We start from the raw sequence: 23,382 nt of genomic DNA on the forward strand, positions 1-23,382 counted from the left end.
GTGGAGAAATAACCGGTACATGCTTTATCCTACTAGTAAGGATAGGTGCCAAGAGTAACACGGCTTAATGTCCGATGAGACAAGCATAGTGTTGCACTTGAAGTGGTTTACACAAAACACCCACGAAAGGATCGGGGAACCTCTCAAAAGCCTCTGCCACCGTCGGGGTTTGATCCAGAGCCCACGCGGTACGAATCTTACACTCTAGCCACCACACCGACTCATTTTGATGAATTCGTGAACATAGTATCTAGGATGGTGGGAACACAGCATAACGTCTGTTTATGATACACTAATTAAACACTTATGTTGTCTGTCACTTAAGTAGGACATAATCCATTTTAGGGCAGGACCAGTGATGCCAAGAGTGATGAGCTTGTTTTTTAGGATACTATGATCAATTAGGTCAAAGGCCTTAGTTAAGTCAAAGAAAATTCCTACAGTTAGGAGTTCGTCATTTAGGCCAAGTAAGATGTTATCAACTAGCTCAAAAGAGGCAGAGATAGTGGATTTGCCAGGTCTAAAACCATGCTGGTTGTCACAGAGTGAGTTGCAAGATAGTAAATAGCCCAGCAGTCGTGTATAAAATAATTTTTCAAATAGCTTGGAGAAAACTGACAAAATAGATATTGGTCTGTAGTTATCAGCTTCACTACGAGAGCCTTTTTTGTGAACAGGGAGCACACGAGAACATTTTAGAGCTGATGGGAACTGACCTGAAGAGAAGGATGAGTTGACAATATCAGCCATGGGCATATAAATGAGATTGGAGGCAGTTTTTAATACAGGCATAGGGATTTCATCAAGCCCAGCAGAAAATTTATTGTCGAAAGAATTTATTGTTTTTATAATCTCAGAGGAATCAGTTGGATAGAGAAACATTGCATGGAGTGAATGACTTTGGCTAGTGCTGGGTGATGGTATGTTAGCTGTAAGCTGAGAAGCAATATTGCAAAAATAAGTGTTGAACATGTCAGCAATACTCATAGGCTCTGTGGCATTGAAGCCATTGAATTTCATAGAGGTCGGGTGACTTTCCTGAGAGGAAGCTCTTGTCAGATTCCCAATGACATCCCACGTTGATTTTATTACATTACTAGAGTTCTTTATGTAATTATCTATTAGAGATTTTCTGGTAGCAGAGAGTAGGGTCTTGAATTCCTTTCTTGCTTTTAGATATGTTTGGTGTGAGGCTGGATCATTCAATTTCCTTTGAGAGTGAAGCGTACGAACATGATTGGACATAGCTATGAGCTCTGGAGAGTAAATTTTTAGGGTACGGTCTGTTTTCCTTTGCTTAGTCTTTCTGGGTGGAAATGCATAATTGAAGTACATTACAAAAACATTATAGAAAGCATTAAATTTACTATCACCATCAGAAGCATCATAAACATTATCCCAGGATTCCTGTGCCAGGTAGACTGTGAATTCAGTCTGTGAGTCATAATGAAAATGTCTTTTAGTTAAATATGTTGGGGAGGGTTTGCATGTGGCTTTACCAAAATCAATATATACATTAAGGCCTAAGTGATCTGAGAGGCCAGTATTAAGAGTCTTACACACCAGCTTGGATGTTGGAATGTCCGTAATGAAATAATCTAGAAGGGACTGACATTGTGGGGTTATTCTTGTGGGATCAATGTTTACAACATGAAGACCAAAGGAGTTGAGTAGATTTAGGAAATCAGTTTTCATGCTTGAGTCTTTTAAGTAGTTGATGTTAAAGTCCCCAAATATTATTAAGCCATCAACGTTTCTGGCTAGAACAAACACAAGAACATCATTCATAACATGTAGAAAATCATTAAAATTTCCACAGGGTACCCTATATATAGATAAAACGGCAAAACTTTGGTGATTAACTTTCAGTAGACCAGCTAGGCATTCACACAATTTCTCTATCGAGTGATCAATATTTAAATCAATGATATGTACCTTAGGACGACAGTAGAGAGCAACACCACCACATCTGAATTGCTGTCGACAATAAGATGAAACTAGATGGAAACCTTCAATGGCACAAATGGATATTTCACTTTTACATAGCCAATGCTCAGCGAGAATTAGAACATCAGTACCTATTTCATTCAGTAGTAGTTCGAGCTCAAGGTTTTTATTTTTAAGACTCTGAATATTGACAAAAAGAAATTTTAAACCAGCATTTTTCACTTTTAAACCTATATCAAGACAACAGTCATTCTGGGAATTATGGTTTTCTAGTCAAGAGCAGTTTGTAGCAGTTTTATGGTCTAAGTTTCCAGAGTTTGATCTCAAAACCCTCTCATTGCTTGGGGGCTTTGATAGTTTATTTATTGTTTGTTTATCAGATGTACTTGTTAGCCCAATATCGGCGTTGGGTAGATTAGTCAACTCGATCGATGCTTTACGATTGAAATGAAATCTACTAACTTTCGCACCATTCGGCCAAGTAGATTTTTGATACATAACATTAATCAGTGAATAATCAGTTCCAAGCTTGAAGGTACAGCCTATTTCATTCGTGGATATCACATCACAAGAAAATTCATGCTCAGGGAACTTGAATTTTAAGTACTTAACTATCTGTGAACTCGTCGTTCCCACCTTGATTCGGCTTAGATAGAACCACGCTCTTCGCGGCAAACCAAAAGAATTTTCCTTATCCTCAACGTTATTCCCGCACACAAAGAAAGTTTTTTTCTTGGATTTACTACGGCGACGTACAGTAATGTAGCCACTAGTATCGTCGTCAGCATGATCAGGTTTCACTTCCACGGCAGCTTTTACCGGAACTCCAGGATCGTGTGACAAAGAGTGGGACACCCCCGAATTTCCAAGTTCAGGATTGAGGATTCTTACATCTTCAAATTTTGTAACTGAAGAGTTTGGGGAAACACCTGTTGTGGTTTTTGGGTAATTTGCACCCTGTTTGGGCGTTGAGCACCGGGCAACAAAACTGCCGACTGATTGCATCGACTTATCAGATAAGGCACAATCACTCGCCACATTTTCTTCGTCAGCCTTCACTATATCAGAAAAATTCACTTTTTTCTTGATTGAGGTTTTATCCTGGGCAATATCGTTTTTGAGAGCTTCAAATTCACATTTGAGTGTTTCAATATCGGCCACCATTTTTTCGATCGGGAACTTCCGTAGGCGACATAAAAAACACTTCCATTTCATGAAATGGTGATCGTTAAGCACTTTCAGACAAATATAATTAAGGCCGGTGCATTTGTGATGAAATATATTATCACACAAAACGCAGGGAATAATATTTCCCGATAATTCAGCCGGTAATTTGCAAGAACCATAAGTCAACGTACTGTGGCTGTCCGCCATCTTTTCTCAGTCCCTTGAAAAAAGTCTTGAAAAAATTGCTTACAATACAGCTTTTTGTTTTGGAGGATTGTTCTTTTTTTTCGGATTTTTAAGGATTGTTCTTTTTTATCACACTCACGATGGTAATTCACATTTAAGTCTGAAATGTACCTTTTTTAATTTCTATTCACCCTGAAGTAACTGAATTAAACAAGGTTACTATCGAACAACAAAAATTGACATGACAAGATACTACTCTTAATACTTTCCTAAGCATGTAATATGATCGAATAATATGTACAACAAGTAATATGAAAAAAATCAGGCATATATGGCGATTGAGTAGTCATAGCAACTGATTACTAGGGATGAAGGAAAAGCTAACAGTTTTAAACAAGTAATATTTTCCTGCAATAATTCCAAAATTGAATGAAACGATTAGATAAATCAGGTATATATGGCGATTGAGCAGTCAATGCAACTGAGTACAAGGGACGAAGTAAGAGCTGACAGTAATATTTTCCTGCAATAATGGGATCCAAAATTCATTGAGAAAATTGCTTACAATACAACTTTTTGTTTTGGAAGAAAACATTAATTTCTCAGGGCTCCACTCAACTTTTCTTGGACCAAAACTGAAGAAAATATGTGCGAGGTTATTCAAACTTACAGCTTTATTTCTTCACAGAGGTCATGACCTCCTGCAAGGTAGGGAGCACACTATGCTTGGAAGTTGTGCTCACCATGTGAGCAAAACTTTTGTCAGGAAGAATTAACCTGTAATGCTATGAGTATGGAAATAAAGCACTTTTAATTGGAACCTACGTCCGATGATGTGAATAATATGCATTGTTAGAGAAGCGGCTAGGGAATGAGAGATAACCGGTACATACTTTATCCTACTATTATGGAAAGGTGCTAAGGGTACTACGGCATAATATCCTATCAGACAATAATAGTGTTGCACTTGAAGTGGTTTACACAAAACACCCACGAAAGGATCGGTCAACTGCTCAAAGGCCTCTGCTACCGTCGGAGTTTGATCCAGAGCTCACGCGGTGCGAAGCTTACACTCTAGCCACCATACCGACTCATGTGAATGGATTCGTGAACATAGTATCTAGTATGGTGGGAACACAGGACGTCTGTTTATGATACACTAATTAAACACTTATGAGTAGCTCAGCAATCCAAAGGAAATCAGAATGGACGGGGATGACATCAGAGCTTCAGTTTTAAGCTCACGATTTAGCTCAGCAATGATATAATTTACACCAGAAGGGTGAGATAGATCATTTTACACACATGCCGTGATCTAAGTAATAATTTGAAACTCATTTTCTATTCGAATGTAAATGGATTAGAGGAAATTGGACGCAGGATGGTCGGGAGCACAGCACAAATGCAAGGGCGAAAGAAAAAAATTGTAGAATGTTTGAGATGTTGGAAATGGTTGAAAATAGATAGACATGGCATAGAAGGAACGTCTACATGATGTATGCAAATTGAATATGTGTCAGTAAGACAGCAATCCAGACATTGGAATAGAGTGGGATGACTTCAGATCTTCAATTTTAAGCTCAGGATTTAGCACAGCAATGATGAATAAACCATTAAAGTTGATCATATTTCTTTTCAGGAAAGAGCACATTAAACCAGCTTTAGAAAATCATCTGCGATAACCGATTCAGCCGGAGAAATACCATGGTCTTCAAAGGATAATAATGCCTTAATTATATTATCCAGATAGAAGAGAGATGAGAACTGTAATATTTTAAGGAGAAACATTTGTGGCAAACACAAACACAATAACACAACAAAGAAACAAAGTCTCCCAAGAGATTGAATGGGATTATTTAGATTTAAACTGATTGGAAAGCTGGGTAGTTCCTAAATGAGGAGCAATATGGATGAGAGAAATGCTACGTCACCAATAATTACCCACTGGCTACCTTTATGGCGAATATTGTCATTAATTGTTGGTAATTCTGAGACGACGCTTCGACATTCCGGTGTCATAATGATCAGAAAAGAGACTAAAGACTGACTAGAATGCTAAATGAAACATATGTGAGATGAATAGCTTAGTGTATTAAGTATAACAGCCAAGATAAAATTGCTAAAAGGGGCAACTGGTCAGCTCGTTCTCCACTGATTTAAAATATTGTTAAAAGTTTTGCTATTCATGAATGCGTAGGTCACGATAGGAAAAAAGGCATTGTTTTTCCTTGAATTAACAAGTAATGGCAACAGATGTAAGTTTTCTTTTTTTGCGTCTAACTTCTTCATTGAAGACCTCTCACACACATTTTTGAAATCATGTCGGATCATTAACTTATTATGTCGTATTAATAGTGGTATATAAAGTATAACTCCATTTTTGCACTTTGTTTGAGGTTTGTAACAAAACATGCGATGAAGGCGTATGGCCAGGGGACTTTGTAAAAACAATTAAGATATAGATTCCAAAAGTGGCAGGCACCAGCAAGTGTGAAGAACACCAAACTATCAGTCTGATTTCTCATATGGCTAAGATATTGTTGAGAGTTCTGAATCTGAGACTCGAGAGAATAATGGATGAGAATGTAGGTAAGGGGGAGTTTGGCTTCTGAAGAGGAAGGGGGACCAGAGAAGCTATTGCACTACTAAGAACAATTGTTGAAAGATATTGCCAAAGATGAACAGTGGTAAGCCTAGGCTTGGCTTTATGTATCTGGAAAAAGCATTTTACAGGATAAATTGGGATAAGCAAATAGGAGTTCGTAGAATAAAGAAAGTAGACTGGAAGGATAGGAGGATGATAAGAGGATTGTACAAAACCCAAACGGTAGCTATGAAAGTTAATGGATATCTGAGAAAATGGATGGATCAGGGAAAGGAGATAAGACAGGAATACTGCTTTTCACCCATCCTATTTAATATATGCATAGAAATGGTGAATAAAACCATAAAAAGTGAAATAGGGACGTTCTTGTTTGGGATTTGGCAATAAAAGGCAGAAAACCAGTTGATGACGATGAATAATGTTATGAATATCCAAATAACCCCTCACTAAATAAATTTTAGTCCTCATAAGTATGACCAATGCAAATAAGGCTCTCATACGTTGTACTTACTATCAGTACTACCTGAGTAAATGTATGGAATTAACTACCCTATCACACATAATTTATTTTATGCTTTCCATCTAGGTAATAATAAATTATCAAAATAATTTCTTATATTACATATTTTATACTTAATTAATTGCCCTAACTATATCAAATAACTCACCTCTCTGCTTTTCTTGCACCGTTTCTCACGTCTAGTCCACCAATTCCAAATTCCCTTAGAGGTGATTAAAATTGGCCTTAGACTGCTGGCAACGTTTTAGAGGACGTCAAGGCTTGGGATTACTTTAAATACAATTTTCCTTCACAAGCTTTCGTCGATCGTGACACTGATCAGCTCAAAACTGCGGAGAAATGAAGATAAATTATTTCGTTAACCCACCAGTATCACTCTTAAAGGAACATACTTCACCAATTCCCTTCATATAACAAGTAACTCTGTACGCAGTCACGCGCACGGTTTCAAATATACACCAAGGATGTCATTTGCCATGAAAATATCATTTGGCTTAGCCGGGACTCGAACTTGGTCCCAAATTTTGGGAAGGTATGCTACCAGTTACACAACCACGTCACATTTTTCCAAGGTAAATCTCAGACTACTTATTACAAAATGTAAACATCAGACGTACGCACCTTGTTTCGTTAATTCAGCCTTATATTCACCTTAAAAAATATTGCTTAGTGGTCCTAACCGATGAAATTTTAACTCTATTCAAATTATAACAGTCAACACAAAAGGATCACCAACCTGAATTGCAAGTTCACAAGATGAGGGTAAACACCGTGTCCTTTGTTCCCAGATTTTCTCAAATCTTTAAATGTTCTTTTTTTCACTTGGTTGGATGGATTGAAGAAAAATGTAACTACTTCCTCACGACGGGTGTCTTCACTAGGAACTTGTTCACTAAATGATCACACCAGCCCGCTAGATTGCAAATGATTCAGGAAGTGTTGAGTCAAACTGGTATCCTTTCCAAATGCACGGAATACACCCTAAAGAAAGGATAAAATCTATTTTTAGGAAATTTCTACCAAAAGACAGTCACAAAACAGAAATTTAAAGCCAATTAAATATCAAAAAAGCCAAATAAAACATACATATGCCACGTACAACACCCACTCACTTAAGTTGAAATAGTTTTTCTAAATTAGAAAAATGACACTCGATACTGCCACTTACGATCCTCATTTGTTCCCCAAGAGCCTCTTCCTAATATACTTAATGTTCACTTTACACTTTATATTTTAGTTATCACAAAAGGTATGGAAAAATTAGTATTTTTATAATATATTGCCTTTTTGCACAGTGAAAAGTTAAGTTTAAACAAAATAGGAAGTAATAAGAACACGACTAAAACTTTTTAACGGATCATGGCTCACGGAATGCAACATGTGATTCGCTCTGTACGAGTAATCCGTGATCTGTGATCCGTGAGTCGAACCATTTACACACACTCGTGATGATTCATATGATATTTTTTATCACGTGTTACACGAATGACACAATAACCGTAATTGCACTTCACGAAAACTAAGAATTATTTCTTTCGCTGTCACAGTTGAGTCGTGCAACATGAATGCCTTTATGTGCCGTAAAGGATTGTTTTTTCACACACCTACACTTAAAAAGTAAATTCAATCCTAAAAATATGCAGTAAAATTCTACCATAAATTTAAATGCAATTATTGTTAAGTTGTTGCTTGGTTTAGCATTTAACATATCATGATTTATCACCACTTTTTTTATCAATTATGGTACGGATTTCACAATATCACATTTTCGCCTTTGTTTTTTCTTCACAACTCCATGAACACTACGACATCAATCACTGGTAAACAAGTATTTATATTGAACTACTTTTCACTATTTCTCAAGCACGACCGATGGAGTATTTTATCCCATATTAAAATAATACACACTTGATCAAGCAAAACATCTATGCGTAATAAATAAGATATTAATTAAAGAATCTACTGCAGCACAAAACACTCAAATTATATTAACATCATTGAGTACTCTTCTTGTAGATGAAGTCTCTTTGAAGAAAATAATTTTATTTTAAAAATATAGGCAGTAGAAATAGCAATGGGCAGTAAATATCTGTCACACATTACACGCTTCACTCTATAATCGCAATATAAATTCACTTCACAGAAACAAAGAATTATTTCACTGGCAGTTACAGTGGAAGCATTAAATATGACTGCATGTTATTGCTAAAGAAGACTCACCCACATTATTATTTATTCTTAATAATTGGAAGGTAAACTGAAGAAACAACTTCAGTACAAATCAACCAAAATATATTAAAGGCAGTATCAAACTCTTTCATTTGATTTTCTCCAGGAGCACTACAGCACTAATCAACTAGTTTTGGTGACCAGTTGACTTATTGTGTGCAAATTGTTTTAATATAAATAGGCCTAGTTGTAGTGAGTTAATCGAGTTAGTGATTGTTAGTGTTTTAGTGTTAGTGATTGTTTTGTGAATTAGTGGTCTCAATATTGCCTGAAGAACTCACTAAAATACATAAAATATTTAAAAAATTTACCCCCCCGGTGGAGTGTGCCCCACCCAGCATTTGACTCACAAGCAGCCACTGGAAGTGACGTCAAGAAAGTGTCACCCCAACCCACCGTAAGTAAGGGTTTGAAGGGAGAGTGATAGGCAAGTACCCGTTGCGAGATGATTGTCATGGCGAACGGATCGGAGAAGTGCTTACCCGTGGACTGGTAAGTGCCTGATTACTACTGTGTTTGCTTGCTTAAATTAATCTCCAATCAATCTTACAACACATTACGGAGTATAATTCGTTTTAAGCGAAAGGAATAAATTAGTAGTTAAGCGAAATAGGGTAGTTACCTTCATCAAAGAAAACGAAAGGCATTGATTGCAATTCGCTACCCACAATTAGTGTATTCATAGTATACAAAGTATTCGGTTTTAAAATAGATATCATCATTTAAAAAATCAAAAAACGTGAAATGGGTATTCCAGAAGTAATAATCTTTCGATTAAGGCAATAAAAAAATAATAGGAAACCACCCTATTGAATGAGTATTTAATTTTTTTCATTTTTCAAATCTTTGGGAGGGGCGGCGATGGAGAGTCCTTTTGAGCTAGCCGCCACTTCTCCATTCGTCGTCCTGCGCGAAACCAGCCAATGTGCGAAACCCCTCCCCCTAAGTCATGGGACTGGCAGGGGAATGGAGTTGACAGGCAGAGGGTGGGGCGGTTAGCGGGAAGGCGGGGTTTGGCGGGGAAGCGAGTGACGTGTCCCAAGCATTCGCCGCATTCTTGTTCTGACAGTTGAAGGAGTTGACAGAATTGGCGAAGCACAATCTTCTCACTGTCGAGTTTTTCCTCCCTTATCCCCTATAATCCGTAAGCATACCTGCATAGTGCATAATTTGAGGTTAATTACGTTAAGGCCATTTTACACGGGGCACGGAATTGCGCAGGTTAGAGCTGCATTAATTTCAAAAATGACGTGGAATTGCGCGAATGCATGAACGAAATTAGAACGGGCTATTTTGCCGTCTCGCATCCACGCATTCTCGCATGTGTTCTAGCAATTCACCGCTTTACACGACGCAATTTTGATTGCGCCTTCGCACGTAAGTCAGATTGCGCAATTCCGTGTACCGTGTAAAACGGCCTTTATAACTTCGTTAATTAAAAATGTGTTTTCGTGTTTAATACAATAAATTTATCTTTTCATTTCAGTTGAAGGTCTGAAGTTGGTCAAAGAGTGGCGGCAAGAAGATTGCAGCGTTCCTGCCGACGATTTCCAGACCCTCGGCCTTTCAGTGACGTTTGAAATTTCGTTTTGGGAATAAGGTATTGTTTTATAGAAGCTAGTGATCAATCATTGTATGTTAAATACTAATTTAATTGATGTGTGAAACATTAATTTCGAAACATATTATTATGCAACAATTGCATATAAATTTATGATAGAAATTATTTGTGAAGTGAATGTGTGTGAAAGTGAAAGTCCTCTGAGGCATATAATTGCAGTAACTTTATAAACTTCAACTATAACAGCGAGTGAAATAGTTCTTAGTTTTGTGTAGTGCAATTGTATTACGGTCATTGAGTCATTCCTGTTACGTGTAAAATATATTTTCATGTGAGTCATTCCAACTGTATGAAAATGAATCGACTCGTACAGAACGAATCACATTAGTGAGTCGTGATACGAGATCCGAGAAAATAGAATCAGTGTTCTTATTACTTTAGATTTGGTTTAAACTGAACTTTTTCTTGAGTAAAATGGCAATTCATCATAAAAATACTCTTTTACTGATACCTTTTGTGATAACTATAATTCAGGGTCTAAAGTGAACATTTAGTATGTTAGGATGAATGCTTAGGTAACAAGTGAGGATCGTGAGTGGCAGTATCGAGTGTCATTTTTCTAATTCAGAAAAACTATTTCAAGTTAAGTGAGTGGGTGTTGTACGTGGCATATGTATGTTTTGAGTGGCTTTTTTGATATTTAATTGGCTTTAAATTTCTGTTTTGTGACTGTCTTTTGGTAGAAATTTCCTAAAAATAGATTTTATGCTTTCTTTAGGGTGTATTCCGTGAATTTGGAAAGGAGACCAGTTTGACTCAACACTTCCTGAATCATTTGCAATCTAGCGGGCTGGTGTGATCATTTAGTGAACAAGTTCCTAGTGAAGACACCCGTCGTGAGGAAGTAGTTACATTTTTCTTCAATCCATCCAACCAAGTGAAAAAAAGAACATTTAAAGATTTGAGAAAATCTGGGAACAAAGGACACGGTGTTTGCCCTCACCTTGTGAACTTGCAATTCAGGTGGGTGATTCTTTTGTCTTGACTGAATTAATTTGAATAGAGTTATAATTTGATCGGTTAGGACCACTAAGCCAAATTTTTCTAAGGTGAACATTAGGCTGAATTAATGAAACAAGGTGTGTACATCTGATGTTTACATTTTGCTATAGTTTGAGGTTTACCTTGGTAAATGTGACTTGGTTTTGTAACTGGTACCTTCCCAGAATTAGAGAGATCCGAGTTCGAGTCCAGACTAAGCCAAATGATATTTTCATGACAAATGTCATCCTTGTTGTACATTTGCAGCCATGCACGTGACTGCGTACTGAGTTACTTGTTATATGGAGTACCTTGGTGAAGTATATTCCTGGAAAATCGATACGGATGGGTTAGCGAAATAATTTATCTCCTTTTCTCCGCAGTTGTGAGCTGATCAGTGTTGCCACCAACGATAGGTTGTGAAGGAAAATTATAGGTAACACATTCCCAAGACTTGCCCTATAAAACGTTTCCAGATGTCTGTGGTCCCTTGTAGCCACCTTTAAGGGAATTTCGTGTTGTTGGACAGAGGTGGGATACGTTTCCAGGAAAGCAAGGAGGTGAGTTCTTTCTCTGCTTTGCTGAGATGTTTCTTAAGCTTATATGCTATTTTGTTGTCTCCCGTGAGTATCATCCTTTACATCACTTATAAATCTATCCCATGATATCATATGTGCCTTTCTTATTATTGCTCCCGTGCGGTTTCTAACATTGTGATATTTTTCTTTCGTTTCCCCGGTATTTCTCTCTGTTTGCTTTGTTTTTATTTTCAATAGCCTGTGTTATCTGTTCATTCCAGACTTTGTAAACTTCTTTTCCGTTTCTTTTTAGTTGTGGTACCGAAAACTTCATTAGCTATTGGTATAACACCTTTCATAAGATTTTCCCATTCCTTATTGTTGTCATAGTCTGGTTTTATCTGTTCGAGCAGTTGTATGTGTGTGTGTGTGCTCTTTGATGTCGTGAGAATAATAAATTATGTATCGAATTGGTAACATAAGTAATTGTCTTGAGAATTTGCCTCTAGGGAATGTATAAAGTTAATTGCTTATGAAAAGTTGGTCCATTGTATATTTACTCAGATAGTAGTGATAGTTAGTATTACATATGAGAAATTTTTTCATTAAAGAACTGATGTGCTAGTTTGTGAGAGAATGTTTGGATATGCTATAATATAATGCATATGATGCATAAATAGAGTCAAAATTTATATACCACCATTAAAACTTAGTTTATTGTTTTTGCTACCTTATTGTCTATTACTTTGATTATGGAGAGATTTTAGGGAAAGTTGATGTGCTAAATATTGATGCTCCATAATTTTGGAGAAAAAAATTAAAAATAGTCAGGCCAGTAAAAGGTCAGAATACACTTTTTTCTTCGAATTTCACCTGATAAGTAGGTATTGATAATACCGATCATTCTAACGAAGGAGGATTGAGGTGTTCATTCATATGTTCATATTGGGAGTGTGTTTTCTGGCTTTGGTGGATATCTAACAATTTTATAACTTACAATTTTACGCGAAATGGTTCAATTACTATTGGTTTCAATGCAGGTCCTGTCATCGTCATATGTTTTACCAGAATTATACAAGCTGTATCAAAACACGCTGTAATTATATAATTTTTGTTTAACACAGGGTATTGGTTGGATTACTATCAATTAAGATTACATTTTCTTCTTATTCTTCGTATTCGTCTTGGTAGTCTCTCGTACAGCGTAGTTAATGTGTAACCGTCTAATTTCGCAGCTCATACTCATTCAATTGATTTTCTACCAATGCATCTAAGCTGTAAAAATGTTATTGTTAGGAACCATCCAACTAAATCTTTTATAAAACAGGGGCATATGCGATATATTTGCTCTAATATGATTTCAATAATGTGTGAGAGTGATCTTCAATGAAGATGTTATAGGCAAAAGTGAAAAACTTAAAGCTTTTGCCATTGATTGCTAATTTGTAGAAAAACTTAATTCCTTTTTCCCCATCATAACCTCCGCATTCCCGAATAGCTAAGCTTATAATAATGGTTTATAATCAGTGGAGATTGAGCAGAGTTCTTTTCTATTCTAACAAAATAGTTTTGCAGCTATACTTTATCTCATTAAATTATTCCTCTCAAATACGTTTCATTTATCATTATCGTCAGTCATAATAGCCACTTAAAAAATTGTTTAGTCTCTACTCTGTTCACAATCATGCAGGAAAATAAAAGTGCTGTCTCTGGATTACCAGTAATGAATCATAATCCCCTCTAGCCAAAGCATTCTTCAAGTCTATAAATTCAATGGATGCTCGTGTTTCCCTTTTTAAATATTCGACAGAGATGATTTAAGTAATTATTACTTATTACCTAGATACAAGCATGTACCATCAAATAAATTGGGCATGACAAGATGGCCAATTGTATACATTGATTAGGTGGTAAGGTACTCAGGTGGTAGTAGTAATAGTAAGCTCTTCTTATGATGGTTCTTTGTGCTTTGTTCTCATGCAAAGACTAGAGAGATAGTTAGTGAATGGCCATTAGGATTTTCTGCAATCTAATGCATGCAAAAATGGAGTCATTTTGAGTAGGAATTATTAGCAATTAATATCACATTTTCATCTTTGCATTCGTTCGTACACCGTGGTAGATATATAACCACCGAAATTTGCCGCTTAAACTCTTTCAGTTGATTTTATACCGGTTCATTTAAAACGTAAAAATATAACAAGGAATCATCCAACTTAATCTCCTATAAAACAGGAAAATATAGACTAGTACCTAGATGCCAACGTTAAGGGTAGCCTGTGGGCTAATACTGCCTGTCTAGTGACCTTGCATTTCTCGTATCCGTATAACAAAGTCTTCAAGAACTACTAAGATTTTCATGCAGGTCTTATCTAAACAGTTCCCTTCAATCGCTTGGATGTATGTATGCTTCGCTCTAAAACTTCACCGCTCTCATCTCTCTTCTTTCTGGGGAAAATAATTAGGGCCTTCTCCTTCAATTACTATGGTAATCTTACGATTGATTACATACACAATCCATTGATTGATATTACCTCACACTCATTTAGATCATTTCTTTGTCGAATTCTTTGGCGTAATTTCTTGATGCAAGCTTCATTACTTATGATGGAGAGGAAATAATTTGGTATCAATTACATTTCTGTGACAAATACTTGGCGAATCCGAGAAATGTGATAATTATTGTCCTTTAGGTAACAAGTCCATAAATCAAAGAATAACATTGATATGAAATACGAAGGTTTTAAATATTGATCTTACTATTTTATTTATTGTTATTTTCATCCGAAAATAAATATCCCTGGTATGGAGGAGAAGAGAGTTAAGAGAAAACCTATTAGTTGCAAATTTTGCCTTTGATTATGGCATGTCTATCAAATAACCTATCTCATCATTCTAGTGTTAAGTCTACAACTGCTGCGCTAAATTTTGAGATTAAAAAATGAAAATCTAAATTCATGCTGTCTTGAAGACACTTTTTTAAAACTTGTATGCATTATTTAGACGTTCTTTCTATGCCGTGACTTTTTCTCAATTTTTAATCAAGGTATTTGTAATTTTTCCTCACGCCCTCGCACTTCTGTTGCGTTCCCACTATCCTGCATGCAATTTCCACCTACCCATCCATACGGGTTGGTGTGGTGACTAGAGTGTTAGCTTCGTACAGCGTGGGCTCTGGATCAAATCCCGACGGTAGCAAAGACTTTTCAGAGATTTCCCGATCCTTTCGTGGGTGTTGTGTGGAGGTCAGGTATGGCAATAGAAACAAGACGAAAGTCAAAACCAGTAAAATTTCAATAGTTACGTTCCCAGAAGCGAAATGTATAAACGAAACGAAATGGGTTTAAGCCTGGGGAGCTTAATACCTTGTTCAGATAACGATTGTTCCCGCAATCGTTGGAACAATCGTGCATTCACACAACGATGGTTAAAACCTGTGTTGCCCTCTAGTGCTGACAGGTAAAGTGAACGAGAACTTGACAGCAAATCTGTTGAGGTACGCAGGGTCAAGATATTAATTTGTTCAGCGTGTATTTATTGTTTATTTATATTTTTATTGTTTAACATGCTTAGGAAAGTATTTGGAAGAGCAGGTTGTCATGCCAGCTTTTGTTGTTTGATAGAAACTTTTGTTTGATTCAGTTATTTCAGGGTAAACTAAAAAAGGATAAATACACAATTCAGACATAAATGTGGCTAAACATCAATGATGTGAAAAACAATAAACGATCCTTAGAGCTGCGTCTATGCATAATTTTTCAAACATTTTTCTCTCTCCTTGAGATTACTTACAACCTTTTTTTCAATTCGGATGAATATTTTCTCACTCAGCTGTTTCTTCATGCAGGAGCAAACCTGTCAGCGTGATCATAGTGTATCAGCAGAATCCCAGACTCCTGAAACGACCTTACACCGGAGGGAAAGATCTCAGCCCTGATCATCTTGCATTCTGCCAACTGAAACAACCATTAAAAATGGCCCAAGAGATACTGGAGAGAGTTAAGGCCATCGATTATAAACAAACCGAGCTGCATAGAGCTCTATTGATTTGTCAAAAGACGGTCAATGACAATGGAAATCTTTCTTACGCCTTAAAAAATGCAATCAGTAATGTATGTCTACAGGCTATGGAAATGTCTAGAGAGATGGTAAACATGAGAACGTCTTTTAATGAATTTCAGACACAATTGAATTCCACAGAGCAACTATCACTGAAAAATTCAATTGAAATCCAGGGAATCCCGTATCGTCAAGACGAGAGCATACTGGGCATTGTGGTCAACGTATGTCGGGTTCTCGAAGTCAAAATAGGGGAGAGTAATATTGACTACGCCTATCGTGTCACGAATAACGGACCAGCTGATCCCTCCCGACCAGCTCCTATAGTGGTTCGCTTCGTTAGGAGTTTGACTGCTGAACGTCTCGTCAAAGCAAAGAGACTGAAGGGGAACATCAGCACTGACGCTCTTGGATTGCCTAATTGTCCCACCTCCCTTTTCTATATCAACTTTCGCCTAACGGCTATAAATAGGAAAATCTTCTCCAGGGCTTGGCTGCTTAAGAAGCGTGGGATCATCAAACATGTTTGGACTACACACGGCAAGATCTTTGCTCGCAGAGGAGATAATACAGACAGGGTACGAATCCGTAACATCCATGACTTAGAATCACTTCACAAAGACTGAAATTCGCAAATGAAAATTTAAAGATCTCATTATTTGCTTAAGGGTTTAAAAACTTTGTTTATCTTTCACAATCTTCGCTTTAGGACTTTTCTTACTCTACTCGTGTTGGAATTGAGATTAGCATTATGTTTGTTGAAATCTTTCATTTTTTCCGAAAGGATATGTATTTTCTCGGTGAACTTACTGTCTAACAAATCATTGCTATATCTTTGCTTAGTGGGAAGGCTAAATGCAATTTTTTAAACCACTATTGTCTATTTTAATGAATTAATTGCATTTTAATGAATTGTATTTCATTGAACCACTCTTATTAATTTTAATGAATGAATGTGTGCCTTTTGAAAAAACATTCTCACTGAATGGTCCAATTAAACAACCCTTACAACGCGTTGTAGGTCATGTCTATCATAGTCGTTTTCAGGTACCTCTTGCTTATGGGTGAACTAAATTTTGCCATTTAGTAACCCTAATATATGCAAAATCAATGACAGTGCTGAATATAATATTCTTAATATACTAGTAATCTTGCAATCACAATAAGTATAATTTTATGGGAATTCGGGGTCTCCCAATTTCAGTCAGAACGCGCTAGGCTTTCGGTTGAGCACTTAGAAAAAAAGTTATTTTTATGAAGAAATACAGGTTTATATGGCTTTTTTCTATTGAACTATCACTCTTTGGACCCTTATTCCGTGATTCAATAATAGGCTAACTAAGATCTCAACTTAGAATTACAAAACACAATCATCTCAATGACTGATTTAATAGGCAAAAGTCTGACCATATCAGTATTATTTTATTAACTTGTATCAAGAGTGGAAAATCAGTATTTTTTAGTAATTAGGTTCAGTTAATTAAACAGTTTTTTTATTTGGTTGAAATACATGTGATTATTTTTTTCCCTTTAAGACAAATAAGAGGTTATATTTAGTCTATTAATTATTTTCTACATATCAAACATTGTCTTAGTTATAAAAATAATGTGATACAAATGAAAGATAATTTTCATTCTCTAAAACACAGAACCTGAATTGTGCCCAATAACTTGTTTTTGGAAATGATTTATGGGCGGTTCTATTAAGGTGGTATCATAAATACTTTCTTTTTGTCTTATTTCCTTCATATGTCTCCAAAGGGAGTTATGTGTGTCATGTACAATTTCATGTATACTTGTTTTGCCCGCATAAATACAGATCTCACATGCAACTTGTACTTTTACGAAAGTTTACATTACAGCATTACATAAGAATGGTAATATGAATTAGAAAGTTTACTACGAGTTGTAATTGATACATTTGTTTTGTTTCACTTTTTGGCGCCTGAACATGTTTAATATGTGGCAAATACTCCCAAATAACCTGCGATTGAAATTTTTTTGTCTGTTTACTTGCAGTAGTATCATAGACATATTTTTATCCTGTTTCATTCACGTGTGTTTAAAAGGAAATTTTGTACCACATAGATTTTCATGTATACTTGTTTTTGCAGCATGACTAATGTTTTCACACACTGATTTTACTTTGACGCGAGTTTTCATTATAAAATTACTTAAAACTTGAAATATAAAATAGATTTTATCTACACGTAATAGTTCATATCCCAGTTTCAGTCAGAAAACGCATGGTTAGAATAAGATCTCAACGATCTTATAAAATATCAAACGTTCTTGCCACTTTTGTTCCTCAATTTTGCGTCTCAACATTTTTATTATGTGGAAATTGTAACCAAATTACTTGTGTTCGAAAAATGTTGGGGTTTTTCACTTACAGATGTATCATAAACATGCACCCATTATGTTTTTCTAATTTCTTATGCATTATAATTTTGTCTTAATTCTTATGCATTGTCATTTTGCCTTTTGACTTATTTGTAGTGGCATATAAGAGTGAAAATAACCTTGTATTGTATGTATGCCGTGTACTTTTTTTTTTACTTTTTATAGTTTTTAAGAATGCTAAGTTTTAAATACTGTTAGAAAAATATTGGGACTTTTCACTTTCAGATGTATCATAAACATCATATTTTGTCTTACTTCTTTTGTACTGTCATTTTGCCTTTTGACTTAATTGTAGTGGCATATAAAAGTGAAAATAACCTTGTATTGCATATAGGCCGTGTACTTTTTTTTTAACTTTTTATAGTTATTAAGAATGCAATGTACTAAAAGTGTGTGTCTGTATCATTTTTCTCTTGAGGCCTTGCCATGGAAAATAAATTCATTACCACTTTTATTCTCATGTTTAATTTTAACTAATATTTCTTGTTTACCTGAGATGCGGGGTACACAATTTAGTTTTGTCAGCATAATACTACTGCTAATATTCTGATTCTGACAGGTTTGTTCCAACTTTTAGCTCTCCGTACTGTTATAAATCAGTTTTTCCGTTTCATAATACGGTTTCTGTAGGAAATGAGTCTCACCTCCCTTGTCAGAATTGATAATAGTTGCCTCAAGTTGAAGCAACTCAGATTTCTCTAATCCGTTAATGTAACTTAAAATGAATGCTAAAATTTTAATTTTCTTGAAAATTCATGATACACTATGGATTTGACGTGGCAACAGTATTAGTGGCCTATAATGTAATGAACATTTATAGGTCGTCAATTGCTATAAAATTTATTTTGAAAAGGTAAAACGGAAATATTAGCCCGCAGATATAACAAAAATTTTTCGATTCATCATCAAAAGGAAAACATTGACTTCAATAATCAAGGAAAATTTCTCTGAGCCGACCATTGCGCGAAGATACCCTAGCTCTGTCGAGGCCAGACAGTACGTCATCCGTGCCTACACTGCCGTGGGAAATCGGAATAACTCGAACGCATGCTGTCAAAGTTGTTATAGTTGATGATTTAGTCTCTCCACGTAACTTACTTATGTGGTGTTATTCCTGAGTTAGTATTGTTATTGTGTCACAATTTTATTTAGGGCATTAAAATATACGATCGGTATAATGCAATATAAGCTTTATACCTGGTATATTTCAGTTATAAGAGAAACGGTAATTACTTTTTCTTTTGTTCCGATAATGCACCTGAAATTGATGTTTCGACCTTTATGGAATTTGATATGACAAATGATTGCTATAATATGTCTGTGGAAATTCGCAACGTAGAAGGAACTCAGTATGTTGGAGTAGAACTATCAATTTAAACATACGTGAATGCCTTCTGGTTCTATGTGATGTTCCATGCTTTAGCACACTTTTTAAAATATATATCACTACGCTTCTTCCAATTCAATCTTGTTTTATGTCTACGTCAAAATGCGTATTAGTTAAGCCTTTCGTGATCATATTCGAGGGTTCTTCGGAAAGTGCCTTAGAGAACATATCCTTAGTTGGACGCTTTATCACATAATTTGCATGGATTTCAATCGTTGCGTTCGAATGATCTTCATCTACGAATCAAAATGTTTTAGTCGAAATTAATCCCGGATTTCTTAAAATGTCTCTTAGCCCCCGGTTTCTCCTTCTCGTCTTTTAATGCCAACAAATAAATAGTTTAATAGGCACCTTTTTGATGTATTTCTACACCCAGGTCTTAAAGAAACCTATACTTCGAACTCATCTCGCTTGCTAAATAAGGATTATTAATACCCTAATGTAAAACTCCTATCTACTCGTATAAAAACGAGGTTCCTGTGACGTCACGTGGAGTGGCATCGCATGGGCGCCAATCTGGCCTTTTTCAAATGCGGTTAAAATTATATATCATTTACACCAGGTATTACTCTTATAAGGTATTACACATGGTAGCTTACAAGTATTTTCATCGGCAGCTACTAGAGAGGTTAAGAGAAAACCGTGGTAGGTTCTGCGATACTAAGCTAACATTTCGTGCCATCTGCCTAGAAAAAACTGAGTTTGGTAATGCAACTCTTCACAATCTGGACTCCAGTTAGCATCGTGGATGCAGAGGTTTTTCAGCCAGTTAGTTGAGACTGATAGACACAACCAGTTGAATGAAGAAAGTTTTGAAACTTGTTCAATGTTGATGTTCAACCGGTGTAAATGATATCAATTTTAATTATAATAACATCAATAATATAATAATAAAGGCTAATAATATCAATTTTAATTATCTACTTAACATATAATTCCTCAATTTATTATTGCTTTACCCCATAACCATTTATACCATTCCGTATTTTTTTTAATAACTGCGATTCATCATACTTTGTCGTCAACTACTAGATTCATTATGAAAATAAATGAAAAATGGATGCTACAAAATGCTATAAACTGTAATTGAAAGTGCTATAAGATTGAAATGAAAGTGCTATTTTCACGTATCTCTAGTCATAACGTCTGTCAGAATTAATAATCTCAAACCGCAATGTTATGTCGGTTTCGGCTCTCATCGAATGTCTTTTTCTTGTTGGTCACTACCATACTCCGTATAAATTATTCATTTTTACTATGCAACTCGTCTCAACCCCAAATTTGGAGCTCTAACTTTTTCTTAACTCTGCTGGTAATACTGAGAGTGCCCTCAATACTAAATGAAAGGCTTACTATATTTATTTTGTACCATGTTACCTTTTGTAGTTGGATAGCGCGAGCAAATATAATAGGGTAGTTTCCTTCATCAAAGAAAACGAAAGGCATTGATCGCGATTCGTTACCCACCATTAGAGTATTCATGATATACAAATTATATGGTTTTAGAAATACCAGTTCAGATGAATGTCAATGGTCAATTTTAACCTCATTTGAAAAAGGCCAGATTGGCGCCCATGCGATACCACTCCACCTGACGTCACAGGGACCTCGTTTTTATGCGAGTGGATCGGAGTTTTACATTAGGGTATTAATAATCCTTATTTAAGCCAAGCGCTACCTGCTAGCAGGGTACCCTGCTACTTGCTAGCAGCCTGTATCGTATCAGCGCTCAAAGCCTCGCCCCAAGGTCACCTCACATGCCGACAGCGGGAACCAGAATGACGTCACACTGTGTTTTCCCAGCATTCACACTTAGCCGTCGCGTTTTCGCGTGCTTGAAAATTTCACTTTTCGGAGAAAAGTGAAAAAGCCTTTTTTTTTAGATATGGACTTGGCGTAATCACAATTACAATGTGTAGTTGTGATTACGCCAAGTCCATATCTAAAAAAAAAAGGCATTTTCACTTTTCTCCGACTCTTTTCAATTTAGGGCCACTGTGTGCTGTTGACTCATAGAAAACATCACACAATAGCCGTGTCCCAATTGGCCATTTGGCTATGCCAATTCCAGGATTTAGCCATGACGCCATCTTGGAAGGATGTCCCAACTCGTTAGCCAGCATAAGGGAGGGAAATTAGGCAGCTAACGCGGCCGCCAGATTTAGGCATCGAGGAGTGCATCCTTCGCCCGACTTTTCCCATGATTCAAAGCGTGCAAAGCGTCTTCAGGAGAAAGGGCATCATGGCTGTCAACAAGGGATAGTACTTGTTTGCAAGTAGTGTTGATATTTTGAGACTTGTTCGAATAATTATTAATTTTTATTTTGTTTATAATAATGAAATTGCGTTAATGGAAGTACAAGAATTACGTAGAAATTAATTAATGAGAAGGCGGCGTTAATTTTAATGCTAATTAATGTTTGTATGCTTCTTATGTATGTATATGTTATTTTATAACTTTTAATACCGATCACATGTTATCTTTTGTTACCGTTTACTTTTTTAACGTGTTAAATAATGCGTAATTATGTAACACTATGTCTAAATTCTTATTTAACACTTTTTCTACATTAGGTTAACACCCGTAAGAATAAAAAATTATTATTATATGTTATTGGACAAAGTCCCGAAATTGGAATCGGAATAAGTAACAACATTTAAAATCAATAGTGATTATAAGATATGATACCGAAACCTGATTTATGTACGTAAACCATACTTTAAATAAATTTTGAAAATAATTCCCAAGTCAGACGGTAACCGTTTGAATAGACGATATAGACATGTTCTTAATAATATAAAACTAGAAATTAAATTGCTAAAATATAGGGAATTCGAAAAAGTACTTGGTTGAGAGACGATTGAAATATTACAAACCAATTAAAAGGAATATACGCTAACATTTCGCCACAAACTTAGCTAAAACCTCTTTAACAAAACCATACGGAACTAAAAATACGAATTTGAAAGTATACCCCTACTTTACTATTACATAAAGGTTGTCTAAGATACTAAAATTATGATTAAATACTCTTCTCCGACATCTAATACTCAAAATCAATTGACACATCATATTTTAACAATTTAGGGTGGGTTTTGTTCATCATTCCGATTATCTCTTGTTTTGCATTGGCCTAGTGCCCAGTAGATGGCAGCACCTGCGTAAGGATGTCCCAATTCATGCTCCCTTGTGGTTGGCTGCCCAGAATCTGGCTGGCTAAATACATTATGCCTAATGGCTAACGAGTTGGGACACCGCTAATATCTAATTTAATTTATCAAAAATGTAGCTAGTTCAATTCAGGCAAATTGATAAATATTTTTAAGAGCCTTGCGGAATAAACTGAACAACCTAAATAATGAGGCTCGTAGTAATGGTTAGCTGATGTAATTTTTAATGGAAAGTTAGCAGAAATGACCTCTAATCCCCTAGTTGCCTGAAATAAATTATATAAAAAAATAAAGCATGAGATAAAACCGAAAACATGTACCCGTATGGTATTCGGAGGAGGCTACCGAGAGCTGAGGTCATTCGCACCATGAGAGAAGAGTAGGGATGCAAAGGCGGAGATTCTGGTCTCAACGAATGGCGCTAGGGGACCTTCGCCTAACGTCCTGTCCGACGGACGGACAGCTGTACTTGATGCTCCCTCCACAATGTACTGAAGCACGGAACGGGTGTTCTCTGAAAGATCTCCTTTCCCGTAGGTAATTTAACCCTCACGGTGGTTTTAAACCCCACGCCTACCTCGCACCACA

The 23,382-nt window shown here is 36.0% G+C and overlaps 1 protein-coding gene across 1 annotated transcript; it reads left to right on the forward strand.

Annotated features, from left to right (window-relative positions):
* Nucleotides 1-11,724: 11,724 nt before the first annotated feature.
* On the forward strand, nt 11,725-18,690 carry LOC124170954. The gene is made up of 2 exons (XM_046550040.1): nt 11,725-11,816; nt 15,622-18,690. The coding sequence occupies exon 2, from the start codon at nt 15,749-15,751 to the stop codon at nt 16,457-16,459; it is 711 nt and encodes a 236-aa protein (XP_046405996.1). The 5' UTR covers nt 11,725-11,816; nt 15,622-15,748; the 3' UTR covers nt 16,460-18,690.
* The last annotated feature ends 4,692 nt before the right edge of the window (nt 18,691-23,382 follow it).

Source organism: Ischnura elegans, chromosome X, assembly GCF_921293095.1.
Source record: "Ischnura elegans chromosome X, ioIscEleg1.1, whole genome shotgun sequence".
Lineage (NCBI taxonomy): Eukaryota > Metazoa > Arthropoda > Insecta > Odonata > Coenagrionidae > Ischnura > Ischnura elegans.